The 18,641-nt window shown below is 41.6% G+C and overlaps 1 protein-coding gene across 2 annotated transcripts in view; it reads left to right on the top strand.

Moving 5' to 3' along the window:
• Nucleotides 1–4,154: 4,154 nt before the first annotated feature.
• Nucleotides 4,155–18,641, top strand: part of Scg3 (secretogranin III) — a 39,727-nt gene continuing 25,240 nt past the window's right edge. The window contains exons 1-7 of one of the 2 annotated variants that reach the window (XM_040739751.1): nt 4,155–4,545; nt 5,185–5,237; nt 5,742–5,787; nt 5,882–6,097; nt 11,231–11,373; nt 13,366–13,515; nt 18,057–18,234. In XM_040739751.1, the coding sequence (XP_040595685.1) occupies nt 4,455–4,545; nt 5,185–5,237; nt 5,742–5,787; nt 5,882–6,097; nt 11,231–11,373; nt 13,366–13,515; nt 18,057–18,234 (877 nt within the window). In that variant the 5' untranslated portion in view covers nt 4,155–4,454. The remainder of the gene's footprint in view (nt 4,546–5,184; nt 5,238–5,741; nt 5,788–5,881; nt 6,098–11,230; nt 11,374–13,365; nt 13,516–18,056; nt 18,235–18,641) is intronic. The other variant, XM_005073722.4, reaches the window with a different exon arrangement.

The raw sequence follows: 18,641 nt of genomic DNA, 5'->3' as shown, positions 1-18,641 counted from the left end.
TTTATATATATTTTTTATTTTCCAGTTTAAATTTAGATAAGAAACGAGGTTGCTTCACATGTCAGTTCCAGGTCCCTCTCCCTTTCCCTCCCCTCCTCCTGTGCCCTCCCCACCCCCCCGTTATCCCCTCGTTCCCCCAGGGAGGGTGAGGCCCTCCATGGGGGTGTCCATAGTCTGTCATTTCATATAGGGCAGGGCCTAGACCCTTCCCCAAGAGTTCAGGGTGAGAGTGCACCTCACATTGTTCTATGGGAGTCCAAAGTCCGTGTGTATACTTGGGATGGGTACTGATCTGCTGCCCAAGACTCAATAGATTCCCTAGGCCTCCTCACTGACACCCAGATTCAGGGGGTCTTGATCAGTCCCATGCTGGATTCCCAGGCTGATGCCTGGGATTCAAGAGTTAACCTTTGTCTGGTCAGCTGTTTCTGGGGGTTAAACCAGCCCAGTCTTAATCCCTTTGATCATCAGTCCTCCCTCTCTGTTACTGGCTTTCTTGAGTTCGAAGCTGTGGGTTTATAATTAATGAAGTTGCACAACAGATTCATGGTGTTCGTTTTCAAATATTGTTTACTTTTATATTTGACATCTTCTGTAATAAAATGCATAATAATGGTCAATATAACAGTCCCTTAGTAATAATAATTAATATCATACTTTTTGTGTAACAAGTGGGCATACCTTCTAGTTGTTCCTATCCATTATTATGCTGCTTGTTTACGTTTTGAAACAAGGTTTCATGTCATCCAGGCTGGCCTTGTACTTGCAGCGTAATAAAGCTAGTCTTGAACTCCTGACTCTACTATTCCCATCTCCTGAGTACTGGGATTAGAGGTGTGTGCCACCAGATTAGGCAGATATCTCCATCTTCAAGACTCTCAGCTCAGAAAACATCTTCTCATGTGACAGTTTGTCTACTTATGTGCTGAAAGACGTACACAGACCACAGTAACAGACTCACTGTGTGCTGTACTATTCTTACCATCTCTTTTCATGATTATCTGGGTCAGTACTGCTCTCTTATAAATCCAAAACACTTTTAAAATATTGAATGTTTACATGTCTGCATATAAGAATACAGACTTTAATCTCTCTTAATATTAACAAAATATTAAAGTTTTCTTTCAAGCTTTGTGTCTTGGTTAGGGTTTCTATTGCTGTGAAGAGACACCATGACCACAGCAACTCTTATAAAGGAAAACATTTGACTGGGGCTGGCTTACAGTTCATAGATTTAGTCCATTGCCATCATGGTGGGAAGCATGGTGGCATGCAGGCAGACATGGTGCTGGAGAGGTAGCTGAGAGTTCTACATCTGGATTGGCAGCAGCAGGAAGAAAGAGTGAGCCACTAGGCCTGCCCAGTAACACACTTCCTTCAACAAGGCCACACCTACACCAACAAGGCCACTCCTCTTAATAGAGCCACTTCCTACAGGCCTATGGGGGCCATTTTTATTCATACCACCACACCTTGCCTGGTCATTAATTCCATTATTTGGACTCCATTTAAGCTCTATACATACAAAGGAAACCAGTAACAAACATCTACGATTGCTTGCTCACTTATACTTAACTAAAAATGTCGTGTTGTACATGAAGCTAGTCTACTATGTAGTTATTTTGTTGTTGGTTTCACTACAGTTTGTTTTTGTTTTAGGGGGTATTTTGTTTCTTTATTTTTTCTCTTTACTAGGCAAGAGACCAGCAGTGACCAATGTTATCTTCTCTTTTTATACAAACAGCTATCTTAAGGCCTGGTACATTCCTACATCCCAAGTGCTCAATATATATCTGTTAAATTAAATGACTAAATTAAATTAGGATTACTCCATTTACAGATCTATGCTTTTCCAGTATTATCATGTCTAATAAGACTAAAGGATGTAAATGAATACACACTGTATAGTTCTTTCCTGCTCCATAACTCAGCTGATCCAAAACATCTCATGTTCCAAGGTTAAGTGCCCATCTAGTACAATAGCAAATGGGATAGATATGGCAGCTAACAAAGCTCAGTGGTAGAGCGCAAGGCCCTGGGTTCGGTCCTCAGCTCTGGAAAAAAAAAGAAAGAAACAGCATCTAAAGAAATTACTCCTCACACAGCTGTGATTTGAAAATATGAGCCAATTTTTTAAAAATATTTAAACAAAACTTTAATTATTATGTGGGTGAGTCTCTATGTAGAGGTATGTGTACATGAGTTGTTCACAGAGGCCAGGAGATGATGTCAGATCCCCTGAGGCTGCAGTTACAGGCAGTTGTGGGCTGCACTTATGTGGGTGCTGGGTCTTCTACAAGAGCAGCCTATACTCTTGCCCACTGAACCATCTCTCTAGCCCCTGCACTAATTTTTAAGACTGCAGCATGCCAAGATACTTTTTTTTCTTTTTCCCCTCTTTTTTTAAATTTAAATTAGAAACAAGCTTCTTTTTCAGTTCCTTCTCCCTCCCCTCCTTCCCTGCCCCCTACTGACCCCCTATCTCATGCCCTTTCTGCTCTCCAGGGAGGGTGAGGCCTTCCATAGGGAATCTTCAGTCTGTCATATCATTTGGAGCAGGCCCTCCCCCGTGTGTCTAGGCTGAGAGAGTATCCCTCTATGTGAAGTGGGCTCCCAAAGTCCATTTGTGTGCTAGGGATAAATACCAGAGGCCCCACAGATTAACCAGACCTCCAAACTCACATCATTTTTCAGGGGGTCTGGATCAGTCCTATGCTGGTTTCCCAGCTATCAGTCTGGCATCCATAAGCTTCCCCCTTGCTCAGGTCAGTTGTTTCTGTGTGTTTCTGCAGCCTGGTCTTGATTCCTTTACTTGTCACTCCTCCCTCTCTACAACTGGATTCCAGAGTTCAGCTGAGTGTTTAGCCGTGGGTGTTTGCTTCTGCTTCCATCAGCTACTGGATGAAGACTCTAGGATGGTATATAAAGTAGTCATCAATCTCATTATCAGAAGCAAGCCAGGATACTAATGCCATGTTATACATGCCATTAAGAAAGAGATGTTTGGTTTTAAGTAACTTCTAGATTTTGGAAACATTCTGTAACTTCAGATTTTATGTATCATTTAAAAAAAAGATTCACATGGAAATACTTGCAAGACCATTAAATGCAAAGCCTCCAGAAAGAGAGCAATTTGTTTGTAAGTGAGTTGATTGGTTTGTTTGTTTGTTTGGGGTATTTAAATAATGCAGAAATCAAAGGCCTGATTGTGCTGGATCCTTCTTTGTGGTCATTATTCAGCTGTGTTCCCAGCATGCTGCAGTCGGAAGGAAAAGATCCAAGCTCGGCTTTGAAATTAGACTAAAGAGCTTTCTCAGCACCCTGTTCACAGTACGCTGTTTGTATTCACCACTTAAAAATCTTTGGATAGTAAGCTGTATGCAATGACCTCAGGCTTCTGGGATAAGTATAGGAAGCACCCCTGTGGGAGAGGAATAGTTTTCATGGCTCTCGCTTTTCTCAAAGGACTCCCAGAACATCAAGATCATCAGGTATAACCCGGGGAAGAACGTCACAAAAGCAAACTATTTTTTCCTACTTGGTTGGGAGAAAGAGAACAAAACTGAGTATTTCTGCTCATCTCCCTGACTACTGAGGAGTCTCACTCCTAGAAGGACAACAATATGTTTTCTTCTTTGTCTCACCATCTGTGAGAGTGAAGTTATATGCAAAATCTATTTGAAACAGTATTCATACAATTTCCCAACTAAAAGACTCCTGTGGAGCTGAGATGCAAAAGCATCAAGAGAATGTCAACACTGATCAATAAAAGCCGGACTTTCTAAGGTTTAATAGGATTATATCTTTTGAGTATAATTATATAGGAGTGATAGAATTGTACCTTTTGAGTATAGAAGGAAGTGATTTTGGAGAGGATACTGCAGAAGAATCGCAAGTCAAAATCAGACAAGATTATCCTTTTCTCCTTGACAGGTTCACGGGTAGAGAGGGCATTTAGTCCTTGAGGTACAACAACCATGCCTAGCGTCCTGCAGTCCTGCGGGACTCGGACATAGGAATATGCCCAGGACTGCGGCATGGAAAATACGCTAGCCTGCCTGCCTCCCCTTCCCCTCTCCGTTCCCGCGGGATTGGAGTAGCTCTGGGTCGCTGACGCCATCCTCATGCTCCTGGTTTGCATGGAGCATGCGCCTCCTCCTCACTTCCTCTCTAGGAGCTAGTGGAGTAAAGCTACGCCCAGGCCCGCGTCTGCCCGCGCAGGAACTTCAGCACCCTAGGAGTGGACAGCGCCCGCTGCACCTGCTCACCTGAACTGGGAGCATCCTCTCCAACCAGGCACAACTACTGGCCGCCCAGCTTCATCTCCCTCCGGGCGCTCAGGCTCCTTCCTGTCCTTGCCAGCGTCTTACTCCCCTTCTCATTCATAACAAAAGCTACAGCTCAGGGGCCCAGGGCCAGGCTCTTCCCAGCAGAGAGCAGAGGAGCAAGGAAGAATGGGGTTTCTTTGGACCGGATCTTGGATACTAGTGTTGGTGCTTAATAGCGGCCCAATTCAAGCTTTCCCCAAACCCGAAGTCAGCCAAGGTAAGTGAACATTTCTCTACTTCCGAGATCTCTTTCATTTGGCCCAGCAAGCTTGGTGTGCCCTGTGAGCTCTAAATCGCCTTGCCTAGTTTTTCTAGCCAGGTCTTACCCCTGCAAATTGACAGAACCGCTTTGAATTCAGAGAACGAAGATGGATTTTTCTCCTTCACTTTTTAAATAATAGAGAAATAACATGGGCTTTTTATAAGGATCTTATTTTGGAAAAGGGAGCGAGCGCCTGTTCTTAAAGTGACTTGGAATTTTTTTTCCTGAGATGATCTACTCATTACACAAGCAGGATACTGTGATCTCTTTTAATGTGACAGCAATGGTAATAAAGTTTTATATTTCTAATTGAAAAGAGTTAATAAGCAAAGAATTAGAGCTATCTGTTAAATTTCTGATCAGAAAACAAAAGTGTGATTGCATTTAACTCAGGAAATGCAGTAATATAATAAGCATGCCAACATTGGTACTCATCATGTATATAACTGATAATCTTTGCTAATATAAGTTTTATTTCATAACCACCAAGAGTTATTTCTCCAAAATTTTTCACTGATCTTTTTATTTTAATGAGAAATACATTTTACCACCCAAATACACAATTAAATTTATATTTGTGTGTATTTATTCTAGACAAATCTCTGCATAATAGAGAATTAAGTGCAGAAAGACCTTTGAATGAACAGGTAGGTTGATTATAAAATTATAACTGATATGTCATATTATTCTCATTATCACTTATTGTTTCATGTGATATTTTAACCATTTTGAATTTATAAACTCTGGGGGATTAATAATAAATTGACAAAATTAAGATGAGAATCTAGTTTCAACAATTATATGCTGTCAAGGTTATGTACATTGAGTTCTGTATAATATCTAGAGTGCCCACATGATGATAACCCAGCGAGATCAATACTGTATCCACTCTTAGAAAATTGTTTAATTTACGAAAGTGTGTATGTGTGTGTGTGTGTGTGTGTGGTTTGTTTTGTTGTTTTGTTTGAGACAGAGTCTTCCTGGGTAGCCTAAAAACCCTTTGTTTTAGCTCATTTAATCCTTGTAGTGGTACTTTTTACCTACATTTTACAAACAAATGTGAATCTCATAGAGACTAAACCATTTGGCTTGTATACTTAGTAAGTGAAGCAGTGGTTTAAAAAGAGGCCTGTCTCCTTTTTGTTTCACAGATTGCTGAGGCAGAGGCAGACAAGATTAAAAAGACATACCCTCCAGGTAAAAGGAAATCACACTGCTGTTCAGTTAAAAAATGTAGGTCGCAGGATTCTAAACTAAAATGGGTGTGTTGGGCTTGGAACTTTTCTTCCAGAAAGCAAGCAAAATGAGAGCAATTATTCTTCTATCGATAACTTGAACCTGCTAAGGGCAATAACAGAAAAGGAAAAACTTGAGGAAGAAAAACAATCCATAAGAAGCTCCCCATTTGGCAACAAGTTGAATGTGGAAGATGTTGACTCAACTAAAAATCGAAAACTGAATGATGAGTATGATTCTACAAAGAGTGGGCTGGACTATAAATTTCAAGGTAAACGATTTAAAAGATGCTTTGCTACAGCTTTTTGCTTTCTCATTCTGAGTTTTTCATTAAGAAAAGGTCACATACTTTCAAAATGGTCACATACTTTCAAAATTTATCTAATATGCTCATAAGCTTTCATTGGTCCAGTCCAAAGCTGAGGTAAAGCTAAGATTTACTGATAATGTAAAAAAGCCCCACTCTAGAGTCTCAACTCCTCCCTTTAAAGTTTTCTTTACTAAAACAGGTGTGGTGTCTCATGCCTGTTGTCCCAACACCCAATGTGCCGAAGCCAGAGAACTGTCACAAGATCGAGTCTAGTCTGGGCTACATAAAGTACCAGGCCAGCCAGACTCCATAAAAAAAAGGCAATAAAAGTGACAACAGTGATTAGCTTCCTTACTGATGCTTTGAAATTTTTTAAAACCTGGCATCTGTATTTACATTATTATTAAATCCATTTTACTATTTCCACTTATTTTAATAGCTAGTACCAGTAAAATGCTATTTCTTCAAATAGTTAGATTATAAATTTGCCCCCCCACCACATTGGTGCAATGTCCACTATTTTCTTGTTGATAGTTTCCTCCTCTTGCCTTTGTTCATCTAGCCATTCTACATCTCCATCTTAACCCAGACTCCTCCAGGCGATCTATTTATTTCTCCCTACCCATTTTGCCTTGGAAGTTTCAGGTGCACAGAAAATTTGTTGTGTTCCAGAGTTAACTCATTACCTCTTTCTTCCTCATAAGTCCTCTTCAAAAGATCGTTCCCTTTTTGCTATTTACCCCTTTTTTTCTTCAAGACAGAAATCTAGGGTTGAACATTTCTCTTATTTTTTCTCACCTCTTCAACACTAATCTTCCAAAAATTAATCATTTTGCTTCCCATGTTTTTTACAAACAAAACAAAAACAAACAAAAAGTGCTGCTCTCAATCACCTCTATCCCTATCAAATACCCAATCCCATCTCACATCTCATTTGAACTACAACAAAATCTTTCACAGGTCTCCCAGCAACCACTCCAGGTTTTTTCAACCTTTAAATGATGTGATAGCTAGAGTGGACTTTTAATTTACAAATATAAAATATTGAAGTACGTGCATGCAGTTCATTGAAGGGGTCTCTCAGTATCAAACTGGGGGTGGGGGACACTGCATGCTAAGCAGTTAATCACTCTATCACTGAGCTACAACCACAGAGCCCTTAGGATTTTTTTTTGCAACAGTATTTCCTATATAGTCCAAGCTGGTCTTAACTCATGATCCTCCTGCCTCAGTTTTCTGACTGCTGGGATTGCAAACATTTGCCACCATGATTAGCATGCCATTATGTTTTTGTTTTGGTTTGTTGTTTGTTTGTTTAGCTAAGATCTTGCATGTAGCTCAGGCTAGCCTGGATCATGAGGTTCTTGTGCTGGGATTTCAGGTGATGACCAGAGCATGCCTTCTTTATTTCCCATAAATCTCTTTTAGTAGATCCTCATTTCTCTTAGGACCAAAACCAAAATCCTTCATATGGTTCCTGTCTTCATAGTTATTATCAAACACATCTGGCTGTGTCTAGTGTGCATGATCTGATAGACACTCTGCCCCTTGCCTTCACTGCACTTCTTGTAATTTGAACTTCTAATTTGTAACTGTAAACACTTATGATTGTCTTTATCCAACATGACACTGAAAAGCTCACAAGAACAGAGACCTTATTGGCTGGTGCCTGAATAGTCATTAATTCATTGTATGGTTCTATAAATAAGTGAAGAAATGGATGAATGTGTGAGGGAGAGGGAATAAGTAGACTGACATTAGTAGGCCTTGAGGAAGTGACAGTATTTTCAATTCTGCAGATGAGTGCTTAGAAGTGAGTACAGGCTTTCTTTTTTCTCTGTGTCCTTATTTTGTTTCATGGCAACGAGAGAATTATGCTGATTATCTTGGGGGAGGAATCTCAATTAAATGGGATTTTCACAGAGCATCATAGCCTGGGGAGAGTTTTAAAGTGTGTCATATGTGGTGAGTGGATAGAGGCAATGGCTTACGTTTTGCCGCTTGGGGAATTTAAATCTTGAATTCTACTCTCTAGCCTAAGGTATGCGGACCAGAAGCAAATAGACACTGGGAATAACTGCATTTAAAAAATCAGTCTAATCATTCTTGTTGAATAGAACATTTGGTTTAATAAAGTAAAAAAGAATGTGATATTTGTTGGACTTGATTTGTCACATTGGTGGTTTGCACCAGCGGAGACATGGATTTGTTTGTGACTTGAACACTAATTTGAGCAGCTCATAGGTTTAAAACTATAGGGCTAGTCCTCTTGGCTTTAGGCTTATCCCAGGATTTACTTTAGCTTTACTTGAGATCCTAGGGAGACTGAGTCAAAAGTCTTAGAGAGAATGTTTTATGGGTGAATGTCTAATTTCCTTTCAGAGTCTGCAAATCCTGGAGCCAGAAAGCCAGAGAGTCGGACCCCACCCAGGCGTCCAAATAGAACATCCAAGTTGTGCAGGCTCCATCCAGGAGGCAAAGTGAGGGAGAGTGTCTTTGGAAGGCTGGGTCCTCAGCTCCAAATTCAAAGTTCTTGCCAGTTTCTCTTTATGTGATTTTGCTTTAGGCTCCTCTGTGTGTTCCATAGGAGAAATTTATCATAGAATTCCTACGTTGCAGACTATGAAGTAGATAGTCAGCTCTGTGCATCCAGGGACCGTGCTGAACCCAATCATTACTCCACCAGTGTCTAGCAGATAGTAAGACTTGAGCTCAATTTGACTGAAGAAATGAATTCCAAGTGTTAAATGAGATATCTAGATGCAGCCATCACCCTACCTCTGGTGGGTGGCACATAATAAGGTTTTAATTTTGCTGAAGAAATGAATTCTAGGTATTCAATGAGATACTAGGGGTAGAATATATAACAGGGAAGATAACGACAGGGCACAGTCCTTTGATGTCCATATAGAGCACTGTTACTGCCTAAAATTTTTAAATTTAAATCCATGCTGGCTTCTTTCTGAGGCTTCGCACAAGGAGCATAAAACACTCCTTTGTGCATAGCTGGGAAATCACCATGAGATATTCTTCTCATTTTCAAAGAGCTTGGGGAAAACTGATGGACAGTAAGGGCAGTGGCCAAGTGCTTCGCTTTTAGCTGCAGCTCACTGAGTTCCACTGTGGGAGAGCTGAGTTCCGGGCTAAAGAGCCAGCAGCAGCGCAGCAGAGGAGGAAGACATCTCTTCTGAGTCGCCAGCGTTCTCCCCATTGGGAAGTAAATGAGCTGAAAAACAGTCATGTGGGTTCTTTTCCAGCTTCAGCAGGCAGCCAACATTCTTTCTTTCTCAGATCCTGGGGGAGAAGTGGGGAGGGAAGTAAATTCCTCCACCTCTGCATAGATGGAAGACTAGTCCCCAGTGCCTGACTTGCAACCCACAAATGGAAAATTCAGACCGAAGCTCTAGAGAGGCTGTGCTCCTGAGAAATAGATGAAGAACTCAACTTCCAACCAGACAAGAGGGGAACTAATTTTATGACGCTTGTCACTCTGGCACTTGGGTCTCAAAGGGCTCGCAGCTGAGCAAAGACTCAGCCTTTGTGTATAATCACCACGCATCTTAATAAGCCTGTGTCCAAAGGCAGGAGAAAGTGTCTGCCTGAGGCTGCAGGTGCCACCATTCCAACAATCTAGAAGAAAGGTCATGTCATGGGAGAAACTCCCCGGCCAAATGCCCCAAAACCTTGGAAGAAAGGGGCAGAATTGGGATAGAAATAAGGTGTCCTTCCTTTGAGGGAAAGTGGTAAAGATTACATTCATAGTGCAGGGCATAATGGTACATGCATTTAATCTTAGCACTCTGGAGGCAGAAGCAAGCAGATCTTTGTGAGTTCAAAGCCAGCCTACACACAATGATGCCCTGTCTCAAAAGAACAAAAGAGCATTATTCATAACATCTCAGGCAAGGAATTCAATTTCTGGTTTTCTCCAGAAGATAATCACAATTCCTTTATTTAAAAATTTAAATCCGCTATGCATAATTACAATAGTACACTCTTCCATATACTACTATATTATTTAATAGGTATATCTAACATCTTATTTCATTATAACTCCATTACAATCAAATTGAATAGATATCCTTATTATTCATGTTTGTTTGTTTCACTGTTTTGTTTTCAGTACTGGAACTCTAACCTAGGACTTTACAAATACTAAGCAAGCACTCTACCATTGAACCAATCACAGAGCCCAATACCCTTATTATTTTGTACAGTGATCCAAGGTTGTATAGTGGTTGTTAAACCACTGATCCTTCCCGTTTGCCTCTACGTGATGGGGAGAGCTAAACAGTTTGTACGTTGAGTCTATTCAGTGTGGTATAAATATCTGCCATTCTTGTGTAGATGGAGCAAGGCTTCATTGCTCTCATCCCCTTTCTCCCTCACATTATTTGTTGTCATTGTCAGCATTGTTTTTCTTGTTGTTGTTTAGAGTTTGAGTTTGTTTTGCTTGAGACAGAATCTCTCTCTCTCTCTCTCTCTCTCTCTCTCTCTCTCTCTCTCTCTCTCTCTCTCTCTCTGTATAGCTCAGCCTAGCCTCAAACTCATGGCAGTCCCCTTGCCTCAGTCTCCCAAGTGCTAGGATTGCAGAAGTAAACCATCACTCACAGCCCCTTTCCTCACTCAGAATGGTCCCTTGCTTTAGTCTGAAGTTACGCTGCCAAATTAATTCCCAAGAAAACTAAGAACATACATTCACAGGCTTCTCTGCAAAATGTGCATGTTATTTATGTAGATCTCTTGCTGTATTTTAATATTTTTATCCCAAGTTCATAAAATAAGTTTCCTTTCTTTTGGAGATCAGGGTTTATTATTGTTACTAAGCTTTACTATGAAGCTTTGTTAGCCAGAGGTACCCTAGCAGCCAGGCATGGCAGTACACGCCTGTAATTTCAGCACTCAAGAGGCAGAAGCAGGAGAATTGCTGAAAGTTCCCAGCCAGGGTGACACTGTAAGATACTATCTCTAAATGGATGAATGATAAATGTATAATAAAAAAATTAAGTATTTCAAAATGTATAGGTTATAATATGATGTGTAGAACAGGTGTGTGTTCTTGCCATGATAAGAAGCTGTGCTTGCTCCGTCTAGATGACCCAGATGGCCTTCATCAACTGGATGGAACTCCCTTAACTGCTGAAGACATTGTCCACAAAATTGCTACCAGGATTTATGAGGAGAACGACAGAGGAGTATTTGATAAGATTGTTTCTAAACTGCTGAATCTTGGCCTAGTAAGTTGTTGGCATGAGAGCAAACTTGGTTCTTAGTAAGTCTGCAGTGTCCTATGAAGTCAAGCTTCATAATCCAAGTAGCATAATGTATATGGGGCACCTGCTTTGTACTAGGCCCCCAAAGGATTCCTTTGAGTTTATCAGAAGAGCCAGATAGGCACACACACCCATCACACAAACTGTTTGAGAGTCACAGGAGTTGCGCAGCTTGCCAGAGAATGGTGTGTGCCAGTTGGAAGTCAGGAAAAGACTCAGAGGAAGAGGTGTTTGAAAAGAACTTAGAAGGGAAGTCAGGATATAACAAGCAGAGGCAGAGGCTGTATGTGGCAAAACCAGAAATAGCACAAGTAGAGACCGTCAGTGTATGTTTGAGGAACTCTGAGCAACTGGATATTCCCCAGTCTCAACTTGGCTGCTCAGCCCTGACAGCCCAGGCGGGTTTTACTGAAATTCTTACTTTGCAATCACAAGGGTCATGTAACTGACCATGTGAACAGCATCCCTCCAGGTGTCTCTCTAAGGAAGCATCCATAGGGTTTTTAGCAAGAAGCACTGATAACTTGCATGAATAGTCAACTTCTTCCTAGAGTGCTGGGCAGTCACTGTCACAGCCTGAATAAGAAAGGATTGACTGTTGTGTAGAGAAGCCTTTTCCTTGCCAGCCACTTTGGTTTTTCCCTACCAGTTGCCTGGGCTCTGCTGCGTTGTAGTTCCCAAATAACACACAAGACGCTGTATTAATTATGAAGCTGTTGGCCTTTCTTGTGTCTTACTGGCTAGCTCTGACTTAAGTATTTACCCCATAGTTGTTAATCTAAGTATTGCTCTTACTGGAGAAAAGTTCCGAACTCCTTACCCCTATGGCAGCTATATCTTGACTCCCTGTGTTTCTCCTACCCAGAGTCCTCATGGACTCCTAGTCCCACCTATCTTGCTTCCCTATTGGCCAACAGTGCTTTATTGACATATACAGAGGACTTCCCCATCACTGTTGCAAAGAGAATTGTCCTTGACTAGGAGTGAAGACTACACCTCTATATGGGTAAAAGGACAAATGTTTATGTTGTTGTTAGCATTTATGCTCATTTAGTAAAGGTTATAGATTCTCCTCCAATATCCATGAATTCACTAGCACTGAGTAGTTGGCTTGGTTTCCAACACCAGACATGGTTTTGTTGTGACCAGATCGTGGAACCCCAAAATTTCCGGCGCCAAGGACAAAGGTTGCTTTATTGATTCGAAGATTCGAGCTGCAGCAAGGACTCCACTCATATGGAAACAAATGGAGTGCCTGCTTCTGAGTGAGGGGTGCTTTTATAAGGGAAAATAGTAGGGCTAGAAGCCCCAAGATTACAAAGCTTCTGTGGTTACACAGAATTACAAAGCTTCGGTAGTTACACTGGATGGAATAATGTTTGTATGCTTCAGGCAATTAAGGGGGATGCTGCAGAGGAAATGAATTTGTAAATTACCTCCTGGGCCAGGGTCATTAATTATCTCCTGGGCTGGGGATTTTTACAACTGTGAGTTGATAACTATCTGATCCTCTTTGAAATAGAGGAATGTAACCTCATCTTGTTGGGCTGCCTTTTGGGAACTCAGAGAAACTTAAGAGTTTTCCTGTTTGGGCTTTGGAGTCCAAGTTTTGGGCTTTTATTAGTTCTCCCCTTTCAGTTTCACTTTTGTTGAGCAGATGTTAAGTCTGATTAGAGAGCTGTTGGTTACTGGGAAGGTATGCATGCCACTACTACACCTTTAGGCTAATTGTGCCATGCTGGTCATTGATGTAGTTCACAAGAGTCATATCTGAGTAGGACTGTTGGAAGCTTGCACTTTGGAAGCTTGAATGGTGCCTATATATTTAACTGGGGTTTGCATTTTATCTTAGCCAAAAGGCCAAGAAGTGATTCAACCAGAGTTCAGCTGTCTATTTGTTTATTTATGTCCAGGAATGGGCAGTGCAGTTATATATGCTTTGTGTCTTTATAACAGATCACTGAAAGTCAGGCACATACTCTAGAAGATGAAGTAGCAGAGGCATTACAAAAATTGATTTCAAAAGAAGCCAACAATTATGAGGAAGCCCTGGATAAGCCCACAAGCGGGACTGAGTATCAGGCTGGAAAAATACCAGAGAAAGTGGTATGTACATGTGTGTTAAGAATGTGTTCATGGAATGGGCATGCATGTGTGTGTGTTTGCATATCTGCACAATTAGTGCCTTACCTGACACCAAGGAATATTTGGCAAATGTCACATTTTTAGCACACTGGAAGTATACGTCGTATGATACAAGTATTTACACCAACCCAATGTGCTGCCACCAGTGCTCCATAGCTTTTTCAGTATTCAATTTCCATTTACAATGAATGTGATCATCTACTCACAGTGCATGTGTATGCACGTACACACAGTACACACACACACACACACACACACACACACACACACACACACACACACACAAAGAGAAGTGGATAGATCAGACCTCTGCCCAGCAGCCTCACATCCCCAGTCTTATCCTTCCTTCCTCTATTCGAGGCTGTGTTCTTCCACCTGCCCCCTTTTTCCCTTTCATGGGTTCAGAAACCTGTCTATCACCTTTCATCTGGGCTTGTCCCTCATTCTTATTTTCCCTTCCTGGACTCCTCTCTGCATTTCTTCTTAGAATCACCAAAGCTACTGTGATCATTTTCCGCCTCCTTCAGTTACCTTTATAATGCAAGGGAACTGAAGCATAGGAGGGTGTCAGATTCCTTGTCTTGTTATTTATTTTCCCCCAACAGAGTTCCCGAACCTGAAGCTCCTTCTTTAACACCTCCAGCATCCTCTGCAATACAAAGCAAGGCTTATAGAAGGCAGCACTTCTATTGTTTGCTTGGGGTTTGGGTTTTCTCAGAAGGTGACTGTTTGCTGGGTCTCACATGATATGCAAGCTGGCCTCAAATCGGTGGCAAATATGCCTTCTGACCTTCTAAGTACTAGGTTACAGGCATGAACCACCACCTGCAATGTGATAATGTTTGTATGGATTGAGTTTTGTTTTGGCGTGTGATTGTCTGCAAGCTGGCCTTAAAATGTTCTGTGTACCCCAGGTTGTCTTTGAACTCTAGATCAAATCCTTCTGCCTCCACCTTCCAGGTTCCCAAATGCTTGAATTACAGATGTAAACCACCAAGCCCTGCAGTGATACTATCTTAGAAGGTCCAGAAAATAAAATTGGTTCTGGCCTATTCCAGTAAGGCCACACCTCCTAATAGAGTCACTCCCTGGTGAGCAAGCATTCAAATCTAGGAGCCTATGGTATCCATTCTTATTCAGACCACCACATTTTCCATATTCATAAAAGAACAGATGGACAGGTCTGGATGAAAACAGTTGTAATTTTCACAACCCTTCACCTGTTAACACTCATTCATTTCTAAAGTGTCCATATGCTTGGCTTGCTGTTCATGTCATCTAAATGCACTAGGGCAAATAAAATATTCTTTCACAGTACTGAATGTGGTCCTAAGAATGCCATGCTAATTTAAAACGACACAATCTCTCCTCCCACCAAGGTTAGGTTCCAGTGGAAAGCATAGATTATCTTCAAACGGTAATTATTCTAATGGCAACTGCATCAAGTGCTTTTAGAAAGGATGCCTGTTCTGCACTTAGCCTTCTTTAGAAGGCTTCCCTGAGGAAGCCATTTGAGCTGAGAACTGAAAGTCAAATAGGATTAACTTGTAAACAGGAGAGGTCATGTGCGTGGAGTATCCAGGCAACTGAAACAAGGATTTGTGGCTGACACAGAAAGGAAGGTGGTGCTATGAGAGGGGGCGTAGACCTAGCCACCTTGTAGAGCCTCGAGAGCCAATGTGGAGCTCACGCCTACTGTAAAATCCTGAAGGCCTTTGCCTTTGCCCACTTCCCATTGCTACAAAAGAAAACCTGGGACTAGATGACTCATTAAGAAAAGAAATAAGGGCTGGAGAGATGGTTCCTCAGTTAAGAGCATTGACTTCTCTTCCAGAAGACCCAGGTTCAATTCCCAGCAATCACTTGGTGGCTCACAACCTTCTGCAACTCCAGTCTCAGAGGATCCAACGTCCTCTCTGGCCTCCACCTTTACCAGGCATCCACCTGGTGCACAGACATACATGCAAGCAAAACATGCATTCACATAAAAATAAATAAATGAGTTTTTTTAAAGGAAAATAAATGTATTCATCTCATAGCTTGGAGGGTGCAAAGTCCAAGATAGGACAGTTTCTGATCAGCTTCTGGTGAGGCCATGTGTTGCTTGCCCTGTGAGATGGGAAAGGAGAAGGACAAGCAGATGTATCCATAAGAGGGGGAGGGGTGCCAGTCACCTTTTAACAACTCACTCTGTCACACACACAATAGCTAGGCTGCTACAACTAGCCCAGTCTTGTCAACAGTGGAGAGACACAGCCTGGCACAACCAGCAGCCCAAGAAGCACCTTTTCATCTAGGGACTCCACTCAGCTGAAGCCAGACCCTTGCTACAGCCCAGAAAAGAATCCCAGAACAAGCCAGAGTGAAGCATAGTTAGCAAATGTATTAATTGTTTAGACAGAAAATCATAGGGAAAAAAGACAGTACACACCTAATGTACGGGTCCAGGCTTGCTGAAAGTCACCTTTATGTGTCTTTACCATGGCTATGTCTATGACCTTGTGTCTTTTTAAGTTAGAGTGCAAAAAGGATGCAATTTTCATGTTTAAAAGATTAAGCAAGCTGGGGCTATAAGATGAATAAGCGGATAAAGACACCTACTGCCAAACTTGATGACCAAGGTGACTCAGGTGGTGGAGAGTGTCTAAAGTTGTCCTCTGACTTCCACCCACATGACTGGGCAGACATACACACACATATACAAATAAATAAATAAAAATTTTTAAAGACTAAGCAAGCTTACAATTAAGTAAAATTTAAAAATAAAATATGTAAGTTGATTTCCTTTTGTAAATGAAATGCAAGATCATTTTATGGGGTGCATTGTTTAGAGCTAGAGATGAGAGAGGGATGTTAATTTGACATCTAGTATTAAATAAACACAGCGTGTGCTGCTTTTGATGCCCTTTTTTGAGGGGTCATTAACATGCCATTATCTCTGTAAGCAATTTGGACTTTATCTGTTATGTTGGAGTTTCTTATCTCTGTCAGCCAAAAGGCCAAAGTAGATCACAGAGTGAGGGTTCCCTTCCCTTCTCATGTCCTTTTAATTTCCCCTGTCTTCTGTCTTGCCTCAGTCTCTCAAGAAAGACAGTGTATAGTTACTTTTCTGTCTCCGTTCATGTGCTACCACCGCCTGGCTTCAATACTGTCATACCTTTTCATTGGCAACTTAAATTTATTTTTTAATTAATTTATTCTTATTTTATGGCATTGGTGCTTTGACTGCATGTATGTCTGTGTGAGGGTGTCAGATCCCCCTGGAACTGGGGCTATAGACAGTTGCAAGCTGCCATGTGGGTGCTGGGAATTGAACCCAGGTCCTCTGGAAGAACAGCCAATGTTTTTAATTGCTGAACCATCTCTCCAGCCTCAGCAATTTAAATTTCAATGTGATTTTTGACAGGTAGAAGCCATATCCAAACCATAGGAGGGGTGTATGTGTGTGTGTGTGTGTGTGTGTGTGTGTGTACAGATGCATGTGTAAATGTGAGCATCCTTACATATAGGCATGTGTACATATCAGCATGCACACATGTGAAGGCCAGAGGACAACCTCAGGTGCTATTCATCAGGCACCAACTACCTTGTGTTTTGAAACAGGGTCTCCCACTGACTTGGAACTCACCAAGCGAAATAAGTTAGCTGTCATCAACTATTTCCATCTTCCTGGCACTAGGATTACAAGTGTGTAGCTGCCACTGGACCCAGCTTTTATTTTTAATGTGGGTTCAGGGAGCAAACCCAGGCACTTGAGCTCATAAAGCAAGCACTTTTACCAACCCAGATTCATCTCTGGCCTCCTTGTAGTAGATTTTAAGCAATCACACTGCTAGAAAGATACCGTGGTCCACAGGGCATGAGACACTGAATTGAGAAGACATTTGAGATGAATGCTATGCCAGTTAGAAAGTGGGGGCTGAAGGGCTGCATGGACTAACATGGGTTACTGGAGAAAGAGACGTAGGAATTGCTATAAGATTTGAAAGTAGAGCCAATAAGGACACTAATGGGTAAAATGTGGGGAAATGAAATAAAAATAAAGCCAGAAAAAATCTCTTAGATTCTGTCTAATCTACTGAATGGTAAATGAGCTTTCACCACAACCAGGTCTAGGAAGGGGAAAAAACATTACGTATCATCCAGACACAAAAGCCTCCTGGAAGTTCAAAGATGTAATAAGTACGGTTACTGATGGACGGTCTGAACGCTCTTCCGATCCACCCCACTCCACCCTATGCACTGTGTAAATCAGAGCTCTCTCCTCAATGAAAGATTCATGAAGGCGAATTTGGCCAAAGCAGAACCATAGTCTAGTGTCTCCTGAGCCACACCAAGATGTTTTCTCAAGGTAGCTCATCGCTAGAACCTGCAGGACCTTGTGACGGAGGAGGAACCCTGAGACTTCACATTCAAGGTCATCCGAAAGGAGAGAACTGACCTGGAGTTACATCAGTTCTAAACAATGTTTACTTTCTGGTGCTATTTTCCCCTCACTGCAGATTCCTGTGGCAGCAATTCAAGATGGCTTTACTAACAGAGAAAATGATGAAACGGTATCTAACACCTTGACCTTGTCGAACGGCTTGGAAAGGAGAACTAACCCCCACAGTGAAGATGACTTTGAGGAACTCCAGTATTTCCCCAACTTCTATGCACTACTGACAAGCATAGATTCAGGTAACCGCCGCTTTAGGACCATGAGGAAGGGAAATGAGACAGTAATTCTTGGAAATGTGTGGGTGGTTTTCTTCCTGTTCATGGCTCCCAAGTGCAGTTCTCTATGACATACACTGTTGGCTGGGAAAGTCATTTCACATCATTTTTTTTTCAAAAGCAGTGTAGTAGTCATGGAAAGAGTAATCAGGGAATGTGGAGTTTCTGGGTCATTTAATCTTGTTAACAGACAGTTCATTTATTTATTCAATAAACAGTTATGAAACATCTGCTGTGTACAGGTACCCAAATCTGTCACATGCTGAGATGAATCACCACCAGCCTGCGCTCTTAGTATAGCTGCATTTTCGTTATCAGCCTTTTTTATTCTATTTATTTGCTCATTCATTTTGTGTGGGGGCATGTATGCC

Source organism: Mesocricetus auratus, unplaced genomic scaffold, assembly GCF_017639785.1.
Source record: "Mesocricetus auratus isolate SY011 unplaced genomic scaffold, BCM_Maur_2.0 Super-Scaffold_100691, whole genome shotgun sequence".
In the NCBI taxonomy this organism is placed as follows: domain Eukaryota; kingdom Metazoa; phylum Chordata; class Mammalia; order Rodentia; family Cricetidae; genus Mesocricetus; species Mesocricetus auratus.
Note: the sequence above shows the minus strand (reverse complement) of the source record. Positions and strands in the feature narration are given on the sequence as shown.